The 25,016-nt window shown below is 37.6% G+C and overlaps 1 protein-coding gene across 3 annotated transcripts in view; it reads left to right on the top strand.

The window, feature by feature from the left end:
* SLC35F1 (solute carrier family 35 member F1) overlaps window positions 1–25,016 on the top strand; it is a 430,621-nt gene that overhangs the window by 234,241 nt on the left and 171,364 nt on the right. For all 3 annotated transcript variants that reach the window (XM_077162752.1, XM_077162753.1, XM_077162754.1), the window contains exon 2: window positions 10,618–10,793. In XM_077162752.1, coding sequence (XP_077018867.1) covers window positions 10,618–10,793 — 176 coding nt within the window. The remainder of the gene's footprint in view (window positions 1–10,617; window positions 10,794–25,016) is intronic.

Below are 25,016 nucleotides of genomic sequence, written 5' to 3' on the forward strand. Positions count from 1 at the left end.
GATTCTCTTGGGGGTGACTCTTAGGCCTAATTTTAAGTAGGCTTGATCTATCCTTTGTGGGGTTAAGTTTCATATGAACAAACCCCAAGACTAGCCCTATTGCTTTGGTTGTCCCCACGGCTTGTGAGAATATCACAAATTCTCCACTTGGAGCAGTTGAATTTCCCCCCTTTCTCACCATTCCCCTAAGGGGATTTTGCAAATACTTAAAAAGTACTATTGAATCCTTGGTTTGTAACCTAATGATGTTTTGGGTTTTTTGTTTTGTTTTGTTTTGTTTTGTATTTACATGAGCCACCGTGGCCCACCCTGTTTTAGTTTTTTTTGTTTTGTTTTGTTTGTTTTGCCTGATGTTTTTACCACAATGCTTAGTCTTTGTAACTTTAAAAATATTGAAACATTTTAACTCTTATCAATCAACCAAGTTCCTTTTTATCAAATTTGGTTTTATTGTTCTTTCTCCACCAAACATCCTGTCTTAGTTTGTCAGGCCCCCAAACAAATACCTTATAATGGGTTGACTTAAACATCAAGCATTTATTGACTCACAGCTTTGAGGCAGAAGAAGTCCAAAATAAGGCCATGCTTTCACCTGAAGACTTACTTTCTGCTTCTGGCTTACCACCATCCTTGGGGTTCCTTGGCTGACATCTCTGCCTTCTGTCACATGGCAATCTCTCTCTCTCCTTGTGTCTGCTCTTCAGGTTTCTGCTGACTTCTCATTTCTCCCTGTGGCCTTCTCTAACTTCTGGTTTACGGTTTCTTCTCTTTATGAAACCTTCCATAATATGGATTAAGACCCACCCTGATTCAGTTGGCCATACCTTAATAGGACCTTCAATGATCCTATTCACAAATGGGTCCACACCCTGACTCACCTTAATATAATCAAAGATACTATTTGCAATGGGTTCATACCCACAGGGATTAAGATTAAGAACAAGTTTTGTGGAGGATATGATTCAATCTACCATACCTGCCTTTCCCAACAGGTCTTTAAAAATCTTCAGAGGTCCCCCTACCTCAGGAGCATTCTTTCTCATTGGGCACCCTTCTGTTCTCCTCCATCTTAAAGGCAACTGGACATCTCTTGGAATTTCCCACTTAAGGACATTCCTTTCTTCTATTGCCTTTTCCCCTTTCACATAGAGCAGAAGTGACAATAGTAGAGATTTGTTTATTAGAATAAGACCTACAATAGAAATCTCAACATAATCAATTTTCTTCCCGGTCATTATAATATTTAATTATAGTAAATATCCAATTTTTCATTCTTATAGAAGAACTATTCCTCTAGAATAACTTTTGTCCAGCCCATGCTGCAAGAATTGGATATTGGTGTAATTTTGAGGTGTTTTTCAAGGCAATCTTTCAGAGGTCCTGAGATAAAATTACTCCTTTTTAGTCAGGTCCTTGTAACAGGGCAATTGAAGTCATCTTTTGATCCTAAGAATGATGAAGAAAAATATCAGTTAGCCTCTAGTCAGAGAATTTTTCTATTACATGAAAGCAAAAGCCAGATATATTTGTCTTCTAAAATGAGGCATGGCTTCCCCATTTAGTTGCTCTGAATTCCCTGCATGTTCTTCCAAATAAAGGCATAATTGATGATCTCAGTTGATTATACATTTTTCAAGCAGGTTTTAATTGTGTGTAAAGAAGTTCAGCACTTAGTGGAATCTAATTTTTCCAATTTGCTCTACTTCTAATACACTATACTTCATGCATAAAAATTTGGTAAATGTATGATAAAATAATAGACTTTGACTTGGGTCATTATTTTAAAAGAAAGTGCATCACCAGACCACTTACATACTTTCTGGTTTTTATTTATTCAATAGATTTTAAAGTTAGATGTTTGTCGTTTGGCCTCAGGGTTCACTAATATAATTCAAAATGCAGAGTTAAAAGCATTTTGTAATGAGAACATCAAAGTCATTTAAAAATTCATAATGAAAAAAAACTGCAACAAAGTTGGCCTAAAAAGGTTGCCACCTCTTTCATACTCTCCAAGAAGATGTTAGCAAATGTGAGCACTAGAGTCAGAAGTTCCTGTTTAAAAATCTATGACATGATCATAATAGTCATGTCATGTAAGACTGAATTTCTTTTTTGCATTCCTTCCTCAATTTCTGAAAAGCAGGCATCCTTGAAACTTTCCAAATTCAGGTATAAGTTTATTAATAGTCAGAATTTGAGGAAATAAATCTAAAATGATGTTGGTAATGTTTTCCCTAATTTTCTCCTAAATGGATAATAATGCAATCTTACAAATAGACTTCACTACCCAGTAAGAGTATTGCTACTTCCAAGTGTACTGAATGGTAATAGCTATTATTTTGAGCATCTACCATGAAGCAGATACTGTAGTCATCAGTTTATATAAACTATCACATTTAATCCTCATGACAACCTCATGAGATAGGTATTATTATCTCCATTTTACAGATAAGAAAAATGAGTCCCAGCTAATTAGTGGCAGGGTCAAGATACAAAGCCAGATCCTTCTAGTTTCAAAACATGTTTTCCTTTTATCTCACACTATGGTAGGTCTCTGGAGGAAGATAGCAAAAGCAGTTAAGTGCCAAGTTGATGAAAAGAAACTTATCTTCCAAGTCACTTTCTGCAAAATGGGAGCATACAGGATGATCCCCCAGGATCCAGGGAGAAATTATTATTATTGATATCTGAAAAGAAAAAAATCTTTATTTTGTAAATGAAAAAATTAAGAAAGTAATTAAGCTTTCCTAATTATTGACACACAAATTGACACTGGTACAATCAGTTTGTAGGTCAGATGGTCCCTGTTTTTGTTTTGTTTTGCCTTTTTAAACTGCCATGTATTATATATTTTTTTCTTTTCTTTATCTTCTTTTTTTTTTTCTAGCATGGGTAGGCTCCGGGAATCAAACCCAGGTCTCCCGCATGGCAAGCGAGAATTCTGCCACTGAGCCACCATTGCACCACCCAGTCTTTTTTCTCTTTTCTTTTATTCCTCCCTCCTTTCCTTCTTTCTCTCTTCTTAAAAATAACATCTTTACTGAGATATAATCCACATACCATGCAAGTCATCCATCTAAAATGCACAATACAGTGGTTTTTAGTATATTCACAGATATGTACAACCATCATCAGAGTCAATTTTGAAACATTTTCATCACTTTGAAATGAAATCACGTGCCCTATAGCCTTTACTCCCTTATCTTCCCTGCTCTGCCCACTGGACGCAACCCTAAACCATCACTAATCTACTTTCTGTCTCCATGGAATGTCCTATTCTGGACGTTTCATATGAATGGAATCATATACTGTGTGGCCTTTTGTGATCAGCTTCTTTAAATGGCTAAATCTTTTAAGATAAATGAGATTGTCTGCCAGAGGAGGGGTATTCTGTTATTGGACAGAGTTCAAGGGACTTCACCCAGTTTCCCTGGTCTGGTTAAAAGATTTAGAGACTTTATCACTTTGCTAAACTGCACAAGGAAGACAGCTGGCTTAAAAATGATCCTTCATAAAAGCTGAGAGTTGGCAACAAGTACCATAAGTAAATCACCAAAAAATTGGTAAATTGAAACTTCTCTTAATCTGAAGTTCATCAGTTACATTTCAAAGTGTAGCAAACCAAATGAAAACTAATCAGATATTAAAAAAAAAACTAAAAATTGTATTTGTCAACACAACAGCTTTAAACATGGATTTACTTCCACTTTTATTAAAGGTGGACTTTGCTTTAAGTGTAAAGTGTGCCTTGAGATATTGCTTAACAGAATATTAGCAAGTGATTCATAAACTAAGCAACCATAATATAAAGATAGACTTTGCAGTTTTTTATGGGGAAGGGTTATGCTTAAAGTCATGCAACCCATTACTTAAAAATTATTTTTATTAAACTTAATGTTCACTGTTTAGTCTCAATTGGGATTTTAAGTTACTTATAAAGGACCAAAATCATTATACTATGGAATAAACTGCCCTCTTTCTATTATTGTAAAAATAGCTATATATGCACAGTGAAAAAGATAAAATTCATTCCTCTGTCAAATAGCGTTGAAAGATGCATAGAAAGCCATGCTGAAGATGTGAAGAAATGAGCATTAGAACCCTTCAAGTTTGCAATTTGGGGAAGAAAGAACAAAAATTTTAGCATGCATCATCTGTCAGAGGTGGATAATTATGAAACTAATGCAGTTTCAGGATGCCTCACTTGCACAAAGAGATACCTGATTCTCCAGCCTTACTGAAGTTCTTACGGAAACTTCTTCCCCCGTAATAAAAGTGAGGTTTGATTCTAATGCAGTAAGTAGAGAAATTTGGAGACATAATGACAAAAGCTTACTTCATTTTCCCTGCTCAGAAATTCTGAAGAATGACTCCTACTCTATTAAATTAAAACTCTATCCTGTATGCACTTCCTCTGCCACATACCTCTCTTTACCCATCTCTTCTATTATTATGATTATATTCTGGTGAGCCCAGCGATTTGGTGTCAGTCTCTATTCCTGAGATAGCATGGCATTTACTTTCCTGGAATGACATGCCTACTCCTCGATGCCAGCTATATATATGGTCCAAAACTTTGTCCTCTGTGAAATTTTTTCAGATTTGCTTTGCCCAGTTTTAAATACTGAAATCACCCTAATAATTTATTGCAATTTTATAGACTTATGTTTCAGTTTGTTAAGTCTGTGTGAAATGCAATATACCAATGCAAAATGGTTGGCTTTTTAAAAGAAAATTTATTAAATTACAGGTTTACAGTTCTAAGGCCATATAAAAGTTTAAACTAAGGCAAGATATCTTGACTCAAGAAAGGCCATTCTGGAAAGGCACATGGCTTGCGTCTGCTGTTCTTTTGGCTCCTGGTTTCAAACTGCTTCCTTGGGGGTATTTTCTTTCTGCATCTCCAAGTGCCAGCTCTGAAGCTTTTTTCCAAAATGGTTCCCTCTTAAAGGACTCCAGTAAGTGACCCACCTTGAATGGGTGGAGATGCATCTCCTTTGAAATCACCTAATCAAAAGCTCCCACCCAACAACATTGAATCAGGATTAAAGAACATGGCTTTTCTGGGGGTATGCAATGACTTCAAACCAGCACAGCTTACATGAGCACATTGTTATTTTTATGTTCTTTTATATTTTAGATGGTTTATCTTATGTATTTCCCATGTCCCTCCAAGCTTCTTGGAAGCAGTGGCTAAGTATTTCATTCTCATAACCTGCACCCAGAAGTCCTTCACAAATGCTGCAGTCTGATCTATTTCCCTGTAGCTTATCCCCAAACCCACACAGTTAGCACGTAATAAAGGAGTAAACATAGCTGAAAACTCAGCTACCCAAGAGTCCAATCAAATACACAAAAGAATGAACTTTAAGATTGAAGATACTAATTTTAAGAGTAAATGTGCACACACCAGTGTTTTCTAAAAGTAAATCAGATTTATGGAGTGAAAGAAAACACAAAAGCTCATTGTCTTAGCTTGAGTTCCCCTGAAAGAAGGCAGAGACTTATGTGCAGCTACTTTATTAAGGACTGCAATCCTGGGTAGCAGGAGCGAAGAGGGGAAAGAGGCACAGACAACACAAGGGTGCAGAACCCACAACTGAGAGCCCTGGGAAGCAGGATCATTTTTGGAGAACCCACAGTAATGACTGCTTCTTGGGAAAATCTGCCTGGGAAAGGAAGGAGGAAGAATTTATTTGCCTACTTAAGTTTCCCATTGATCAAGTGCAGTAATGTCCCCTGTGCTTCCCAGATGCTCATCTCTGGGCACCAAGCAGGTCCTCACAAAGTCTCACCTGTCAGTATCAGCCATGTGAGGCCAGGTCAGAAGGCGCCAGGTGCACCCAGGGACATGAGGCACAGGGCCACTGGGTTGTGCCACACAGTATTGATTGTGGTCTATGCAGTGCTGGTGACGAGAGCTAGAGTTAAGTGATCAGAGGCCCTAGAGGAAGGTGAAACTATTATGAGGTGTCTGACAACACTTGCCATTATGATGTCCTTATTTTACATGAAGAAACTCAAGCCCAAATTATCATATCGGAAGATGCCGAAGATCATGGAGCTGAATTAGTGGAAGAAGCAGCAGATAAACGCAAGGAGCCAGAGACTTCAAATTAATCTTTGCGGCACTGTTCTATGCTACTTCTCTAGACATACAGCATACGTGTGCATTTGTAGCTCATCCTCTCCATAATTGGTCCAAGTGCTTCTGCTTAGTACTTCATAATTCAATGAATCATTATGATTAGGAGGGCTTCCTTGGTCTCCTACATCTAATGAAAAACAAAACAACTGATACCACTTGTGGGTTTGAAGCTGTATGTACCCCAGATAAATATTTTCTTAAATTTAATCCATTCCTGTGGATATGATTTGTAAGTAGGACATTTTGGTGAGGTTACTTCCATTAAGGAGTGGTCTAACTCAGTCAGGGTGGGTCTTAATTCTATTACTGGAGTCCTTTATAAGCAGAATGAAATTCAGACTGAGAAAGAGAAAGCCACAGAAGCAGGAAGCTGAAATTCAGTGGAACCAAAAGAGGAGAGAGAGGCCAGGAGGCTGCTGTGCCTTCCAATGCCACAAGCCTGGGGCCAAAGATAGCCAGCAGCCAGCCCCAGAATGCCAAGTTTTCAGGGAGAAAGCTTCGCTTTGCCTCAATAACGCCTTGATTTGGATTTTTTCCCACCTTCAAACCAGAGCGAATAAATTCCCATTGTTTAACCCAAGTCATTTCATGGTATTTGCTTGAGCAGCCTAGGAAACTAAAATACCAGAGAATCTGAGTACAGATTCAATCCCATGACTATAGAACCTGAGGCAAAGAGACCACAATTGATGTTAAACCTCTGCAGGTGTGGACTTGCCTATTGCCAAATAGCTTTTTACACAGACTTTTAATTGATGTGATATAACTTTTCAGCAAAAAGCATCAAGAACCCAATGGCCTAACTTCTGAAAACAAGAGTCCTGTCACAGAACATACTAGAACACAAGTTTCTCGCATACTTAGGTCATATTGTTTTTAGTCAAGGCAGTATCCATATCTGAATTTATCCATAAAAGAATTCATATACTGGCATAGATTCTGACTTGACTTGCCTGAGACTAGTTATCAGAATGAAGATGTCACCACAGAAAGGCTAATGTGCTCAAATTCAGGATGACAGTATAATTGTTTCACTCTCATGCCAAAGAATTTCAAAGCAATATGATTATGCAACACTGTATCGACATTCTTCATACCTTTCAAAAAAATGTATTCTTATCACTAAAGCATGAGATTCAATTTAGGTTTTACTTTAAATCTCATTATTTGAATATCTAATTTGTAGTACTAGTTTATTTACAAAATTCTAAAGTCCATTTCTTTAACAGAACAAAGTGCTGGTGTTAATGGCTATGTCAGACTTTATGAATACAAGCTCTGTTATAACAGGTATTTGGCTTCCAGTAGCACTATTTTTCCTAAGACTCATGCATTTTTCATTGTCTAGTCATTCTGAATTTAAAGTGGAGAGGATGTCCTTTTAAAAGCATAAGAAAAATGAAAATGTTTTGTATCAAAGTCTACTCTCCTTGCAGCTACTAAAATTATAGAAACTACATATTGTGTGTTAGAATGCATCTGCCATGCTATTCTATATGAATAACCAATAACTCCCTGTGCAAAATTCCACCTGTCACCATATTTAGTATCATTTTTGCAAGATTGCACCTTACTAGGCTTGTTCAGAAATGCACCAGAAAATAGTTTATTAATCTCACTGTCTAATCTGACTGGCACTTGGAATACAATAAAAACAAAGTCGTTTTTGTCTCTTAGAGCTAGTATTTTTTCAAACTATAACAAGCAGCCATCTTTCATATATTGTAAGTGTGGTAGTTAGATTCAGTTGTCAACTTGGCCAGGTGAAGGCACCTAGTTCTGTTGCTGTGGACATGAGCCACTGGTACATGAACCTCATTTGTTGCTGATTGCATCTGCAGTCGGCTAGGACGCGTGCCTGCTGCAATAAATGATGTTTGACTTGGCTTGTGCTTAAATAAGAGAGTGCAACAAAGCACAGCCCAAGCAGCTCAGCATACCTCATTTCAGCACTGGCAGCTCAGCCCAGGCCTTTGGAGATGCAGAAAGAAATCACCCCTGGGAAAGTTGTTGGAACCCAGATGCCTGGAGAAAAGGCCAGCAGAGGTAACCCTGTGCCTTCCCACATAAGAAAGAACCTCAGTTGAAAGTTAGCTGCCTTTCCTCTGAAGAACTAATGAAATAAATCCCCTTTTATTAAAAGCCAGTCCGTCTCTGGTGTGTTTCATTCTGGCAACTAGCAAACTAGAACACTAAGATTTCACTCTTTTCATCTATAGATATTTGTTCATTCATTCATGCATTCTAGGCACCAGGAACATAGAAATGGATTAAATGCATTTCCTTCTTTGAAGGAACTCATGAGATATACTATGTGGTGGATACAAGTAGACCTAGGGATTTACATATGAAGACACTTAACCCAAACATGAGGAGCAAGGAGTGGCTTTTTGGAGAAGATGGTACTCAAGAATATGAGAAGTTAAATGAAAGGGCCACAGATCTACTGCAGTGGTTACATAAAGGAAAAAATAATTTGGATGGATGGGACAGCAGTAAATGAACTAAAGAAATCCTAAAACAGAGAGATGTGTAAGGGGAACATACCCAAATTGATTTGTCCTGTACTAAAAGAGCATTTGATTGGAGTGGTTGAAGGGAATGTTACATTATATCATGGGCAGTGTTTTGCTGTTGAGGTTTATTTAGATAACTTATTTATTTATTTATCTTGTGTAACTCTAGTGACTAGCTCACAAGAGTCTGCAATAGCTGCAAAATCTAGCTCCCTCCACTCTGGAAAGGACTCAAACTAAACTGATAAAGTTTCCTTCTATTCATTCCTGTTGTACATGTGTTCATTAGCATGACCAATAAACCCATAATTTGCATTCTCTATCAAATCACACCAGCAGCTCCTCAATGACATGGTTGCTAATTAAAAGCAGAAATTGAATATAGCAGAGTTGCTGTGCTGTTTGGCTGGAGACAAGAATAGGATTGTGTTGACCTCTTATTGAAAGGCATGCATTAGAGATGTCTTGGTGGAAGAGTTTTCATCAGAGTCAGTCTAGCCGCTAGACTATTTTTGTCTTCATGTTCCCAGAATATTTCTGGAAACCAGCCACTTGGGTCTCTAGGACTATGCTCTCTGTCTGGTAGTCTGTGAGGGCAGAGTATTTTTGTTTTTAGAAGCATAATGGTGGGATAGCAATCTAATTAAGAAACTGGGATTTGGAATCATTTAACCTGAGTTTCCATCCAAACTCTTCTGCTTGCTAGCTCTGTGACCTTGGACTGCTTGTTTAACCTCTTTAAGCACCACTTCACTTGTCTATAAATTGGAAAGAGTAATAATAATAATGTCTGCCTTGTAAAATTATTATGAGGATTGAATAAAACAGTATGTGTAAATCTAAGCCCAGTGTTTGGCACATAGTAAGAACTTATTAAATATGAATTTTTGTTGTTATTTCGTCTTAACTGGCTACATTTTAGAATAAGTTATTTGGGAATTCAGCCCCCAAATCCTAGTTTACTAGCCTCCTTATAACAAGGACTGCATCTTATTCAACTTTACATATATAACACCTAGCATATAGAAGGCTATTTTATATAGATTGACACATATACATCAGAAGAATATCCCTTTTTAGTTTATAGTATATTGGAGTGGCTAGAATGAAGTACCTCAAATTGTTGACCTGCGTTCCAGTAGCCTTGATTCTTGGAGACGATTGTTTAACTATATAGCTTTTACAATGTGACTGTGTGATTGTGAACACCTTGTGACTGAGGCTTCTTTATCCATGGTATGGACAAAGAAGTAAAAAACTAAGGACAAAAAAATAAATAATGGGGTGGGATAAGGGGTATTAAAAATTTGGTAGATTGCAATACTAGTGGTTAATGAGAGGGAGGGGTAAAGGGTATGGTATGTTCTTTTTTCTTTTTATTTCTTTTTCTGGAGTGATGCACATATTCTAAAAATGATCATGGTGATGAATACACTACTATGTGATAATATTGTGAGTCATTGGTTGTATACTTTGGATGGACTGTATGGTGTATGAAGATATCTCAATAAAAATATTTTGAAACGAAGGAAGAACCTGAAGGTAAGGCTGGAATTTTGGTCAGCATTCATGAACTCTCCCGGTGTGGCTGAACTCTTCGTTAATGCAATGGGGGTGGGGTGCATCAAGAGAAGACTAATTTCCCCCACAGACGCTGAGATGCAGTGACTAAAGGCTGGGTTCAACTGCAGAGATTTGAGCACAAATCTGTTTTGCCATTTCTTCGCTGTGTGAATGGGCCAATTTCTTAGCCTTTCTAAGCTTTGGCTTCCTCGTCTGTAAAACCTCAGCTACAATTGCATCTTGCACATGGGATTGCTGTGATGGATTAAAAGAAATAACACTGATTGCGCTTAGTTCAGTGCATGGCACAAGTGCTCAATATGTTTTAATTGCTTTTGTTTTTAATGGCCTTTTTTGCTGATCTTTGCTGTATTTCTCTTTATTTTTCAGGGAGATGTTAATCTCGGTGGCCCTGGGCCAGGTGTTGTCCCTCCTTATTTGTGGAATTGGCTTGACCAGCAAGTACCTGTCAGAAGATTTCCATGCGAATACGCCTGTCTTCCAGAGTTTCCTCAATTACATCCTTCTTTTCTTGGTCTATACCACCACACTAGCCGTCAGACAAGGTAAGCGTGTGCAAACACCAAGAATGTGACTTGGTGTCTCTTTTAGAAACAGCTAGAGGAATGATGAACCATGACTGTATAACTTTTGTTTCTTATAGCATCAGTAAGACAATTCAAAACCCCAAATCTCACTTTTCTATTTTGCAGTGACACAGCCAACCAAATGAATGACTAAATCACAAAGAAACATAAACAGTGTGAGTTCAGCAGCAAATAGGAAATGCATGTATAGGCAGAAATGTACAATTACTCACTTTTTGTATTCCTGTTAACCTTCCTTTTAATTCTTAGTGAATTTAAATAGAATGCTTCCCTAGAACCTTGAACAGGCCCAATGCAGCTGTCCTAAATAATGCTAGCCCCTGGAAATCACAGACAAATAAATCATCTTTGGAAAAGTGACACAAGGAAGTAAACATAAACTACTATAGTAATCATACAGGGAAAAAACAAGAAAACTACCACAAGCAGGCAGGCAAGGTCTTCTATCTAAACTTAAAATAACTAAAGCAATAAGACAAATCCTGAGTGGCCAGTCCAAGATTTAATGGCGGAAAAACTTTTAAAGGAACAACTGCAATTTTGGCATATGTTCCTGGAGGCTTCAGTTCAGAGCTTCATGACAACACTTCTGAATCTAATGTAAAATTTTTAATCTTTTGGCCCTAAAACAGCCAACAATTACTACCCTAATAGTAGCTATCTGCTGTAAAATATATATTGAAAAATAATTATTAATAGTTTGGGGGACAAGTACATTTCTTAATAAGGATAAGAAATGTAATAAGGATAATAGCTATAGTTTATATATATATACTATAATTATAGTATATAACTTAATCATAGTCATATTTTTTAAAGGTTATTTTTATAACCTGTATAAGAACTATTTATCAGTGTTTAATTTTATGTTTCCTTGCTTGGATTGGGTTCAGACTAATGTTTCTTAATTTATAGTGATTTGGCCAGTACTAAGTTTCATCTTTGACGTGTAGATAAAAATGAGCAAGTTGAAACTAAATTCCAGTTTAATTTTGGATTTGCCTTAAAGTATTGGAGAAGCTGTCAAAAATTAGTCTTACTGGTGCTCATATATAAAATTTAACATCGTGTTTTTAAAAATGTAATATTTAAATTACCTTGAAGAATAAAATTTCACCTGAAACCCAGGTGCTCAGACTACTGGAGAAGCCCAGCAAAAATCGTAGACAATGAAACTCAATTGTGTTTCCTTAGTGTGGTTTGAAAGTTAGTAATTTTGAACTATAATGTGGTATTCTAAAGTTCTCCCCGTAATTTCACCATTGGCGCCTCAGTCCAGAGAAAGAGAATGAAATAATGGGGGAGGCTAATAATTAGAAATTCACTTATGAGAAACTATTAACATGAGGAATGTGTAGCTTGGACATTTCAAGAATAGAGAGGTGTGTAGTTTGACTTAAAAATCGCTTGATGTATGCATAAATCGATATTAAAAGAACAATAGCCCAATACAAGGACTATAATTAAGAATATTAAGAATAATTTTCTAATACTCTAATACTACCCTCCCCCTCCCCCAAAATTCATGGGAAAATGGTGAATTTATCTTCACTAATGATTTTTTTGATCAAACAGCCTTCACCACTAGAGTGTGAGTTGCAAGCAGTCTTTGAGGTTTTAATAGCAGTCTAGAGATTTAATAAAAACTTGCATCAAGAAAAATATCAAATCATACTAGGAAGCAGAGAGAGTAATTTCACAGTTATGTTACAGGTAGAGACCAGAAAAGTTTAGAAATCTCAATGAAGAAATCTCAATCCAAGGTGAATAACAATGATAGTACCTTTTATTAAACCTTTATAATATGCCAACCACTAGGTATCTGAATTATCTCTTTTATTCCTTCAACCCGAGGAAAGAGATGTTATTATCCAAAATGTTATAAATGTGAAAACTGAAGCTCAGTCAGCCTCAGGAACCCACTTGAGGCTTTATTATTAGGAAGTGAGAGAAGCCAAGTGTAGTAAAGGTCTGTCCTCAGCCGGGGCCCATGCTGCGTCTCACCTAAGTCTCAGGGAAGCTCAGGAGGCAGAAGAGGGGATGATATGCTGGAGGGGGGATGAAGGCAGGAAGGAGGACAGGAGACACTTTTCAAGAAGAGGGTTTTTTCCCTTGAATTTTAAAGCCCTAACTAAGGAACCAGCCCTGCGGTTGCAAGGTCTAGTGAGACACAGCTGTGTAGACAGGAGACTCTTGTCGTAGACTTTGTAGGGAGGGGTGGGTAGGAAGGAGGCCCAAATAGAAAGAGGCCAAGGAGTACAAGAAGCAAGGACGCTGAGGGCTCTTTGGAAAGCAAAGCTTGAAAGGAGCCTGAGAAAATTCTGACTTTCCATCACCATCTGTGGGAGCTGAAATCAATTTCTAAAATGCCCTATTTGGTGATTTTTTTTTTTAACCATTGTTTCAAATTATCACTACATCTGATGGGGTATCTTCATTTGGGTGTATATTTACTCAGAATGTTTGTTTGTTTTAAGCTTCATCTTTAGAGGCTTTTATAGGCTGGCATTAAGCTAACATCTGGAAATCAACATAGTAATTACATTAATTTTGTTGAGGCTGATTCAGTACCATGTTCGAGACATAATAATTTCTTTGCTCATGTACCTCAAGATCTGGAAGGGAACAAACTAGACAGCAAAGAGAAGGGAATGGAAGCTCCGGTGTGAGTAAGAGGAGGTTCTCTTCCTTCCTCATGCTTCCCTGGCCACTGTCCCCATGGGGCTGCAGGTTAGGATTGAGCAAGGTATTGGTTTTCCTAATTTTTCTGGCACAGACAACACCTCTTCTGCTGGGCCATCACATTAAATTTTTTATTTTGGAAAATCCACAGATATGTGGAAGTTTTTCTTCCTCCCCTCCATCCATGCCTCACTTGTTAAAATCAACCAACCAGAGGTGTTCTGGACCCTTCTATTTTCTGTTCTTCCCATGCTGCCTCAGATGAGCTTTCCTGGGAGGAGAATTCACTCCATCTCTACCAGCTCCACCAGCCTCACTCCAGCTAAACTGAGTCCTTAGCAAGGGCACCGGTGACATCCTAAGTGCTAAATTCAGGGAACACACTTCATACCTTTTCTTGCTTGACCTTGTGGCTGAAGTAAACTCTCTTGATCACTTTTCCACCATGTTAATTTGATGCCACTTTAAGACCACATAGCAGCAAGAAGTTAGACACAGAATACATTTTTAATCAACACTTTCTTTATAAGTTTAATCATACAACTTTCAAAAATTTATGAGCATCACATTTGACCACAATGTGATAAACTCAAGTTCTCCAAGAGCATTGACTGATATTATTACAAAACTTTGCCAAAATTTGACTATAAAGTTAAATTGACTTTTACCTATCAAATTTGTGTTGGGCCAATGAACAAAGAATTTGAAGTTGCAGGTTCCTATATAAGTTTCAAGACCAGAGTTTTGAATGTGTCCCCTATTTACTAGTTGATTCCTACAAAAATTCAAACTACCGTCTTCTCAAAGTACCTACATGTTTCTTGAAAAAATTTCAAGTCTAGCCCTCTCCTTTGGTGCAGCTGGACTTGCTTCCAGATGATTTCTAAAATTCTTGCTGTTTATAACAAAGAATTTGAATAATAGAGCTGTCTAAAACATTGCACTCCAGTAACTAGTTTCCTTGACATTGTGTAAAGTTTAAGAATTTAGATAGCTATTACTTCAGTAGGTTAATTGTAACCACTTTTGAGAAATTGTTCAGGCACTTAAAGTGTAATTATTAAAATGGTTCCTAAAATCCAAACTCATCCGTACATACAAAGAAGGGCTGCAGGAATATAACTAAGAAAGTCTCGCAAAGCTTCAAAAAACTTGGGGATTTGCACAGAAAATTCTCCAAAAAAGACTTCCCCACATCTGCTCTTTTCTCTAAAGTCTACGAAATACCAGCTGAAATCAGGAATCAGGGAAATACAAAATTCAAAGACCATGAACAAAATGGGAGGAGAACAAGGCTGGGGTCTGACTGAAGACCAATCAGCTAGCTATTCTCGCTTTTGTGATGCCAGAAATGTGACAGCCAGCCTCTTTGAAAACAAAGGTGAAATGGAATACCTTCCTCATCAAGAAATCAGTATTCACCGGGTACACGAGTAGTTCAGTCGTAGAATTCTTGCTGGTCCTGAAGGAGACCCAGGTTCGAGTCCCAGCCCATGCAGTCCCCCACCCCTAACCCCCCCCCCCCCAAAAAAAATTATGAACAAAATTCCCTATGATGTGCATACTTGCCTCTGTATGTGTGTATATACAGATATAGAAATACATGTATTTAGGGAGACATTAAAAGAAAAAAGAAATCGTCAAACTTCTTACCCATAAAGCTTTCTTACCTATTATTACAAAAATCCTGATGCTTTCCAGACCTACTTTCAGAAGTTTTTAAATAATAGATTCCTATGGTTCGTCTTTTGGCAGTTTTTACTTTCTGAATCTATATATAACACTGCAAAATTTTAAAATAGTCAATAATTTCCTCCTCTTTTTTTCTTCTGTCATTTTTCTCTGTTCTTCTCTCTTTAATTCCTTTTCCTTTTCCTACAACAATTTATTCTTGGCTGGGGGAGGTAAGGATTGTGAAGAAATCCTTAAAGTAAGTAAAACAGGGTGTTGGAAACACTTTCCTTACAGTCGTTGTTTTTCTACCTGAAGTTATGGTGTTGAAAAGATAGGTATCAGTAATGAAAGGATGAATACAATCAGAAGTATCCGCTCCCTTTTATATGCACAGCCTGAAAGAAAATTAAATGCTGCTATCATTGAACACTATTGGAGTACAAACAATCTCAGTATTCCCTGTTACTGGTTCTACATGTTTGCTTTTTCATTGAAAGTTATTTTTATAAGTTATTCCAAGTTTGAATAAAAGAAAAGCTTCCAGCTAAAAGTGATCTGATGAGTATTGCATGAATTTTGCTTCCCAGAAAATTCTTAAAACTTAGAATATTTATTGAATCGTTTATATATTTCTTTGCATCAGTGGGCAAATGAAACAAGTCTCTAATAGTACTTGTAGAGCACTTATTTTTAAAGAAAACTCACTATGAGTAATGATCCCTTTGATTATTTTCCAAAGAGAGAGAGTACTGAAAAATGGACTATATGTTTTTCTCTGCATGGGGAATATTACCATTTTAAACATTAAATTCCACGTGACAGAAGTCTAGAGGTCTAGTTTCAAATCTCAGGTCTAAAGGAGGAGGCTGAAGAAATGAAGTTAGCTCAGGTATTGCAAACACTTACTCTCTCCTACTCTCCTCTGCTCCCCCAAGCCCTCCCCTTTCAGAGCACTCAAGTGGGCAGAAGAAATGAGATAAATATACAAAATGACAGCCTTGTCTATACACAAAAGTTGGACATAACTCAATGATCCAGTCCCACAACCCTGGCATTTCATGTAAATATTCTTCTCTGGGTTTGTACCAAAAAAATATTCCTTCTTTGGAGGGTAGAGGAGGGTTGGGGAAACATAAATTGGAAGATAGTTGTTGCCTTTTCCAACCTAAGCCAGGTTTGTATTTGTTCTCTGCAGAAACACTGCACTTCCTACATTCATTTATATAGGCCAAATTCTCAGTTACCATTAATACAAGATTTAAAATATTTATGTTATGAAAAGAAATTAATCGAACTTAATAAAAAACAAAATAGGCCTCTCAGAGAGCCAAGGTGCCTGGCATTTCAGAGCACGTCGGGCCCAGGCCTCACCTGGAGGTCTTGTTCCATAGCTCTGTGGGTTCTGCTCTACCTCTGTGAATCTTAGGCCCCTGCTTTGTCAGAGTTCTCTTTAAAGCTTAGCATAGGCAGTCAAAAACATGGGCCAAACAAGTGAACAAAGTTAAATGAGAACTTGAAATTTTTTTCAGAGTAGAAGCCCAAATTCTACCCACACACAGCTCAGTTTCCAATTCTCTGGATAACCTTGACTAAACCACTGAGGGGAAGGGACTGATGGAGGATTGGCAGGATGAACACTCGACATTTGTGAATACTGAATTATCATTCCCTTGGGAGTCATGTGCAAAATGTTACTGTCACTTACCTAAGCCTGGTGAGGTAATAGTCATTGGAGTCTCTTTAAAATCTCCCTTGTGGGAAATAACTTGGCAAACCTCCACCCCTTTTCCTTGTCAGGTTGCATATTTACTTCTAAGTGTAATTGGGGAGTCTCAGCCCCCATTCTACAGAAGGTTGCTCCTCAGTGATTTCTAAGATGAATGTTTGATAGATAGATTTTTTTTTATGGGAATTATGTATATGTTGCTGGGTTGGGGGAAGAACGGGTTTGAATGGAGTGCTGTGCACATATCATGCTGTGAAATTGGTAGAGAAAATATGAGAAAATTAGAACCCTAGTTCTAGCAAAACTACCTGCCAGTATGTGGAGCAGCTGGAACGCTCATGCATTGCTGGTGGAAATGCCAAATGGTGCAGCCACTTTGGAAAATAGTTTGGTATTTTTCTATAAGATTAAACATATACCTACCATGAAGCCTGGCAATTGCACTCCTAGTTATTTATCCAAGAGGAATGAAAACATAATGTCTGCACAAAGAACTATACACAAATGCCCATCATAGCTTTATTCATAATGACCCAAAACTGTAAAAAAACTCAAATGCCAATCATATGGTGATTGGATAAACACATTGTGGCAAATTCATTTAATGGAATGCCACTCAGCAATAAAGAGAAATCAACTACTGATACCTGCCACACTATGGATACATCTAAAAAGCATTATGCTAAATACAAGTAGCCATTCACAAAAGCTTAGATACTGAATAATTCCGTATCTGTGATGTTCTGGAAAAGGCAAAAACGAAAGGACATGAAATAGCTTAGTAGTTACCAGAGATGGAGACAAGGAGAAAAATCTGACACAGGGGAAATTTTGGGGGTGAGGAAAATGTTCTGTGTATCTTGATTGTTATAGACATTACATCATCACCTACATTTATCAAAACTCTTTGAACTGTATATTTTAAAAGGGTGATTTTATTGCATATAAAGTATACTTCAACAAACAAATAAAGAAGAAAGAAAAAAAATTAACTGGCTGTCTACCATTATGCTGTGGTTACTATGATGAATGAATACCATTGGGCCCAGAGTTTCCTTAATGTAAATTACTCCCTCAAAGTCACTTAAGATATTAGGAGGCACCATTAAAACTTCCCACTTCATTGTGACATCCTTTCAGACTAGAGCAATGAGTACAGTTTCTCAAAATGTGTTTACTCCCAGGAATTTGCTAGTGTGATATGAACTGTTATTTATCAGTCATAATCCATTAAACATTGCAAAAACACACATTACATAATATATGCAGTGCTTACAGGGTGAATCTGCACCAAACTGAGTCTCCCAACAGTCTTAATCAAACTGATAGTATCCACTAGGCATATCCTGTTTGTACTAAAGTGTATGAATCTCAAATAGAGTGATACCTTACACAGTATCACTTAGCACAATAAAATAGCATTTAGAGTGAAGGAAATTGGCATAAATATGCAGCATCTTCTTCTCTTAATAACATCTTAAACTGCTTCATATAACCTTACACATACACACAGATACACATGCAAACTATGCATCAGACCCTCCCTATTAACCAAATACTTCATTAATGGATGCCCTTCTGATTCTTTCATTTCAAAGAGCTTGAGAGGGTTTGTCTCTCTGGTTTATCTGGAGTCTATATTGACTGATAATTCTGAAAATCTTTAAGCATTCATCTATCCATGCTGAGAGCTGGCATAGAGCAATACTCATTCCTGGCACGCAGCTCCAGTGTTCATGTGGGAGATTGAAGGGTGGTTACAAGATGATAACTGTATTGCCTGAAGGAGATAAGTCCCCTTCTGCCAAAATGGTGCTTTGTATGTAATTAGTGTAAAAATTCAGAGGAATAGAGTTTATCCTTACAATCATCTTTCTCATTAAAAAAGAATCATAATGGAGAATAAAGCAGTCCCTGCAGTGAATTGAATTGCTTTCTCCAAGTTTTCATTAAATGAAAGACTCGGCAGTTAGCCTTCTTGCAGACACTGTTGCAGTCTGCTGCATGACATCTGCACGGGCAGGGGGATAAGCAAACAATTTTTTCTTCTTCACAGGATTAGAAATGCATTGCGATTATCTTTAGATCAGCATTCCCTGCCTACGCGTTTTTGGAACATCAGGTTTCATTGATTTCCATTTCTTAGATTTTAGAGGACTAGGAACGGGGTCATGTAACTCACTGAAGTTTACTTGTGAGGCTTGCAAATTGTGGGTTATGACTATGAGTGACTGGGCCCCATTTGCCAGATACATGGGAAAAGCAGGGGAAAAAAAAAAGGCTTCCAAATAAGGAAAATATGATCAGAGTTTTTTTCTGACCACTTTTTGTTTTAATATGGTAGGTACATTCTTCTTTCTAAGAAACAGCATAAATAGCATTTTCTTTTACCTTTAACTACCTAATTAGTCATTTTTAAGAAAATATCTATCTTTAAGAATCATATTTAGGAATTATTACTTAAGTCCACAGCATTTAAATATACCTTTAAATAACTGGGGTCGATACTTTTTTCTATTTCTCCATTTCATCAAAATTCAAGAGCTACTGAATCACCCTGATAAGTTTCCATAACTTGTCTGTGCTCTATTTTTTTGTGTGATAAATTAGGATAATAGTAGTAACTGCCTGTGGGTTTCATGTGAACTGCATGAGGTGATGTTTGAAAAATACCCAGCACAAGAGTGCAGGCAAATAGAAAGCATTCAGTGAATATGAACTGCCATCTTCAGCATCAGATCTATTTTCAAAATGTTGATTCTTAGGGAGTGAGATCTTGTTGTTTTGTACAAGTTGATGGGATGCTCTGATACATCCTAGAGTAATCTTGGCAGAAGATTAAAAAGTGTTTGCAAATTCCCTTTGAGGGACTCGGGGGGGAAAGGTGGAAATATTAAACTTCCCCACTTCGGGAAGATCTAATATTCTCTCAGTCACTGGGGACTGCCACTTTGATGGACCAGGCCCTGGATCTTGGGGCTTGCCCTTATGAAATTTGTTCCTGCAAAGGGGAAGCTAAGTCTTAATTCTTAGGCATGATTATGCCTAAAAATCACCCCCCTGAGAACCTCTTTTTTGGCTCAGATATGGCACCTGTCTCTGTGCCAACTCTGCAAGTGAGTTCACTGCTTCCCCACTATGTGGACATGACTCCCAGGGGTGAAAATCTCTCTGGCAACGTGGGACATGACTCCAGGAAACAAACCTGGCCCTGTTATTGTGGAAGTGAGAAAACCTTCTTGACCTAAAGGGGGGAGAGAATTGAAACAAAATTCAGTTTCAGTAGCTGAGAGATTTCAAATAGTGCCAAGAGGTGATTTTGGAGTTATTCTTATGCAGTAGATAGATATCCCCTTTCAGTTTTGGTGTTTTGGAGTAGCTAAAGGGAAGTATTGAACCTATTGAACTGTAATCCTATAGCCTTGATTCTTGAAGATGATTGAATAACTATAGCGCTTATAAGGTGTGACCATGTGGTTGTGAAACCCTTGTGACTGACATTCCTTTTATCCAATGTGGGGACAAATGAGTAAGAAAAAAGTAACAGACAAAAATAAATATATAATGGGGGGGTTATGGAATATTTTGGTTGTTCTTTTTTACTTTTATTTTATTGTATTTGGTATAATGAAAGTGTTCAAAAATTTATTGTGATGATGAATGCACAGCTAAATAATGATGCTGTGAAACACTGATTGTACTATTTGGATGATTATATTGTAAGTGAATATATACTCTATCTCAATAAAATTGCATTTAAAACAAAATAAAACAAAAAAAGTTGATTCTCCTGCCCACCAACTTGAAAGTTTTATAAATCACTTTTGATTTTTGATTTAAATAAACTCGACCCTGAGTTTCAATAGCCATATTCCAACATTTATGCTCTCCTCATGCGCCTGGATGTCAGAGTGGACACTGATTTGATTTGTAGAGGAATCCAAAAAAGAAGAATAGCTCTTTGTGCTTTCGTAGCCACTACTGTGGCCAACGTGAGTGAGAGAACTCCCTAATATAATCATTATGCTAGTGTTTGACTACTTCCAAAATGCACTAGCTCTCGACCCCCGTCTTCCAGGTGTAGATGGAGGCCCTTCTGCCAGAGAAAGCCAAGCCAAGAGAAACAGCGGGCACCCAGAATTTATGTTCCAAAGAAGCTGGAGGCACCCTTGCATTTTCAGGTGTGTCTTGGCCTTAGCAATCTAAACTCTGGGAGAAGGGGAAAGAGAAAGGAAAGGGATCAAGTTAAGAGAATAATCCCTAGACCCAGTGCTTGCTCCAGAAGTGAGGGAGTGTTTTGTTTTAGAGCTTTGATTAGGACCAAGAAAATCCAAGCAGGACCCCTTTCGGCGCTTTCTTCCCACTCCTTCTTTAGTGTGTGTGTTTCCTATCTCCTCCTGTGTTTTCCTCTTCACTCCAGCTTTTTCCTTCCCACAGAGCTTTAACTAATAAACTAATGGCAGAAATAAGAAGAACATTCCCATTTCCTTTACTGAGACAGGAACTGTCACTACGTATCCTGACATTGCAGAGAAAATCCGAATTCAGTTTAAGCCATTGCTGCAAATAAACACTCGCTGCTCAAGAAAAGGTCCAGAGCAACAAGGATGCCAATTAAAGTGAAGTATGTTGTTGATCACCTTTTTTCATGCATGTTTTTCCTTCCACAGTATACACGGTGCATCTGTGAACTGTACCCAATTGTGTACACACATGGAAAACAAAGCAAATCCAGGCCAGCTGGGAAAGTCATTCCCATTCTGCCTGCTGACCCAACACATGACAGCTGGAGACGTAAAGGGAATAGAACTGTGGCCAAAGTCAGGAAGGGATGGCATTTCTTTTCTGAAAATTTCAGGAAAACAATCAGTTCTCAGAACATGAGTCATAGATGCTTTAGAAGACCCTATCATTCCAGCAGATGTGTTCCTATAGAGAGAATTGTGTCATAATCAGAGCCCCAAGTCTTCATTAATTATTTGGAATAATCAATCAGCAGCACAATACTTGAACATTGCTTCAGTAGAAACTGTGGCAGGAAATCTGTAAGCAGAGATCTAATCTTATTAATAAACTAACACAAGGACCAGAACTGTCTTTGGATGGACTCATTGAAAGGAATTTTGCTCCCATTTTTTAACAAGGTAAGAGCATTGTTTCTATTTCAAACTAAAAAAATAAAATCAAATAGAATGACATCATCAACATGGCAATGTAAGACAGCCCCTGAAAAAAACCTCCCCAGGAATTCAGTGAATAAAAGGGCCAAACCCACTTGCTTAAAACTCTGAAAGATGGTAGAGGCTAGAGAAGAACTCCACAAATACAGAAGCAAAGAAAAAGGAAAATGCAATTTAGGAAATTGTCATCCTGAAATGCCAGTCCCATTTCTTCCCCTCACTCAATCCCAAAGCTTGGGAGTCCCTTAGAGACAGAGATGATGGGATCCCTCCCTCCCATCGTAGTCACAATTTTTACAGCCCCTCTCAGGAGTGTGTATAAGCCCCACACATATCCAGGCAACTAGATCCCAAGTTCAGAGAGACCCAGGGCAGAACACAAGCTACCTGAGTGAGCCAAATGCATAAGGGCCCACAGGAGGAAAGAAAAACACTACAGGAAAATGGTGTACTTACTCAATCCAGTTTCTGCTGGCCAGACCACCTAAACACAAAACTACTTTTCTGGAGTGTCACCTTTCTGGACTGATGCCATCTGTTTCCCCAGGGTGGAATATACTAATGGGGCAGAAACTGGAGGCAGAGAAGCCTCAGGGAAAGTGTGTGTGTGGGGGGGGGGCGGGGAGTTAAATTGAACTGCTGCAAGACAGGAGGTGCCCAAAACTGAAAAGTGCAAATGAAACAGAGCACTGAGTGAGGGAGATAATTTAAACAAATCAGAGAAGCTGGGGAGAAAATTGTGCACAAGAACAGATCTAGATTCCCAGAGAAGTAACAGAGAAAGGGAAGCTTTCTCTTAGAGGTGGAACAATTGCACATAAAGTGCAATCTCAAAAATTGTACGACACTTCCAGGGCAAGAACAAGATGAAGACAAAATGAAAAAATATGATCAGTTAAACACAGGCTGTTCTAAAGGTCTAGAATTAAGTTGAACCAAGCATCAAAGAAGAGTATCAAAACAAAGCCAATCAAAAATAAAACCTTAGGCAAGAGAGTAACTCAGAGTAAACTCATCAAGATAATCAGATGCCTAGATATCAACAAAAAAATTACAAGCCATACTAAGAAAGGAAGATATGGCTCAGTGAAAGGAACAGATTAAAACTTCAGAAGAGATACAAAATTTGGAACAACTTATCAAAGAAGTTTAAACAAATCTCCTAAATCACTTCAAGGTAATGAAGGAAAGTATAGCTAAAGATATAAAAGATATTAGGAAGACATGTGAGCATAAAGAAAAATTTGAAAGTATAAATAGAAAAATAGCAAAAATTATAGGGATGGAAGGCACAATACAAGAAATTAAAATACACTAGAGACATACAATGGCAGATTTGAAAAGTCAGTGGAAAGAATCAGCAAGCTAGAGTACAAGAAAATCAAAATCTTATAGGCAGAAGAACAAATAGAGAAAAGAATGGGGAAAAATTGAACAGTGTCTCAGGGATTTGAGTTGCAACATGAAGCACACAAATATATGTGTCATGGGTATTCCAGTAAGAGAACAGAAGAGAATGTGGGCAGAAAGAATATTTGAGGAAATAATGACTGAAAATTTCCCAACTCTTATGAAAGACATAAATGTACATGCCAAAGAAGTGCAGTGTACTCAAAACAGAATAAAACCTAGTAGAAATGAGACAAATGCTATTCAGAATGTTAAATGCCAAAGATAAAGAGAGAATTCTGAAAGCAGCAAGAGAAAAGCTGTTCATCAAATACAAGGGATGCCAGATAAGACTCAATGTTGATTTCTCATCAGAAACCAAGGTGGTGAAAAGGCAGTGTTATGATATATTTAAGGTACCGAAAGAGAAAAAACTGCCTACCAAAAATTCTTTATCCATCAAAATTGTCAAAAATGAGGGAGACTTTAAAATATTCACAGTTAAACAGAAACTCAGAGTTCAACAACAGGAGGTCTGCCCTAAAAGAAATACTAAAGAGGGTCCTTCAGGTTTAAAGGGAAAGACAAGAGAGAATGGTTGGGAGCTGTGCTGATTTGAAGCTATTATTTACCCCCAAAAAGCCATATCATTTAATTCTCATTCAGTATTGCTGGGTGGAATCTTTTTTATTGTTTCCATAGAGATATGACCCACCCAATTGTGGATGGTAACTTTTGATTAGATGGTTTCCATGGAGATGTGTCTTTACCCATTCAAGGTGGGGTTGCTTACTCCCTCTTTAAGAGGGAGCCATTTTGTAAAAAGGTTTACAGCCGCTAGAACTAACAGAGCCAACAGAACAGAGCCCCAGGGAAGCCATTGAAGAAGCCCGGAGAGAAAGCTACCAGATGTTGCCATATGCCTTTTCAACTGAGAGAGAAATCCAGATCATCGACCTTCTTGAACCAAAGTATCTTTCCCTGGATGCCTTAATTTGGAAACCTTCACTTCCTTAGAACTGTAAACTTGTAACTTACTAAATTCCCTTTTATAAAAGCCATTCCATTTCTGATATACTGCATTCCAGCAGCTTTCCAACTAGAACAGGAGTAGTGTGAAGAAATGAAGATTATCAGTAAGGGTAACTAAAAGGATAAAATGAAGGCAGGCAATGGTGGCTCAGTGGCAGACTTCTTACCTGCCATGCCAGAGACCTGGGTTCAATTCCTGGTGCCTGCCCATGCAAAAAATTCATTCAATTCGATTCAATTTTTAAAAAAGGATAAAAAGACAAAAAAAGATAGACATTTAAAAACCAAAAGATAGCAACTATTGCTTTACATTGATAACACTGAATGTTAATGGATTAAATTTCCTATTCAAAAGACAGAGATTGGCAAAATGGATGAAAAAGTCATGATCCAACTATGTGTTGTTTGCAGGAGACTCACTTTAGATGCAGTCACAAATAGGTTAAAAGTATAAGGCTGGAAAAATATATTCCATGCAAATAGTAACCAAAAAAAGAG

This window comes from Tamandua tetradactyla, chromosome 5 (assembly GCF_023851605.1).
Source record: "Tamandua tetradactyla isolate mTamTet1 chromosome 5, mTamTet1.pri, whole genome shotgun sequence".
Taxonomy (NCBI): domain Eukaryota; kingdom Metazoa; phylum Chordata; class Mammalia; order Pilosa; family Myrmecophagidae; genus Tamandua; species Tamandua tetradactyla.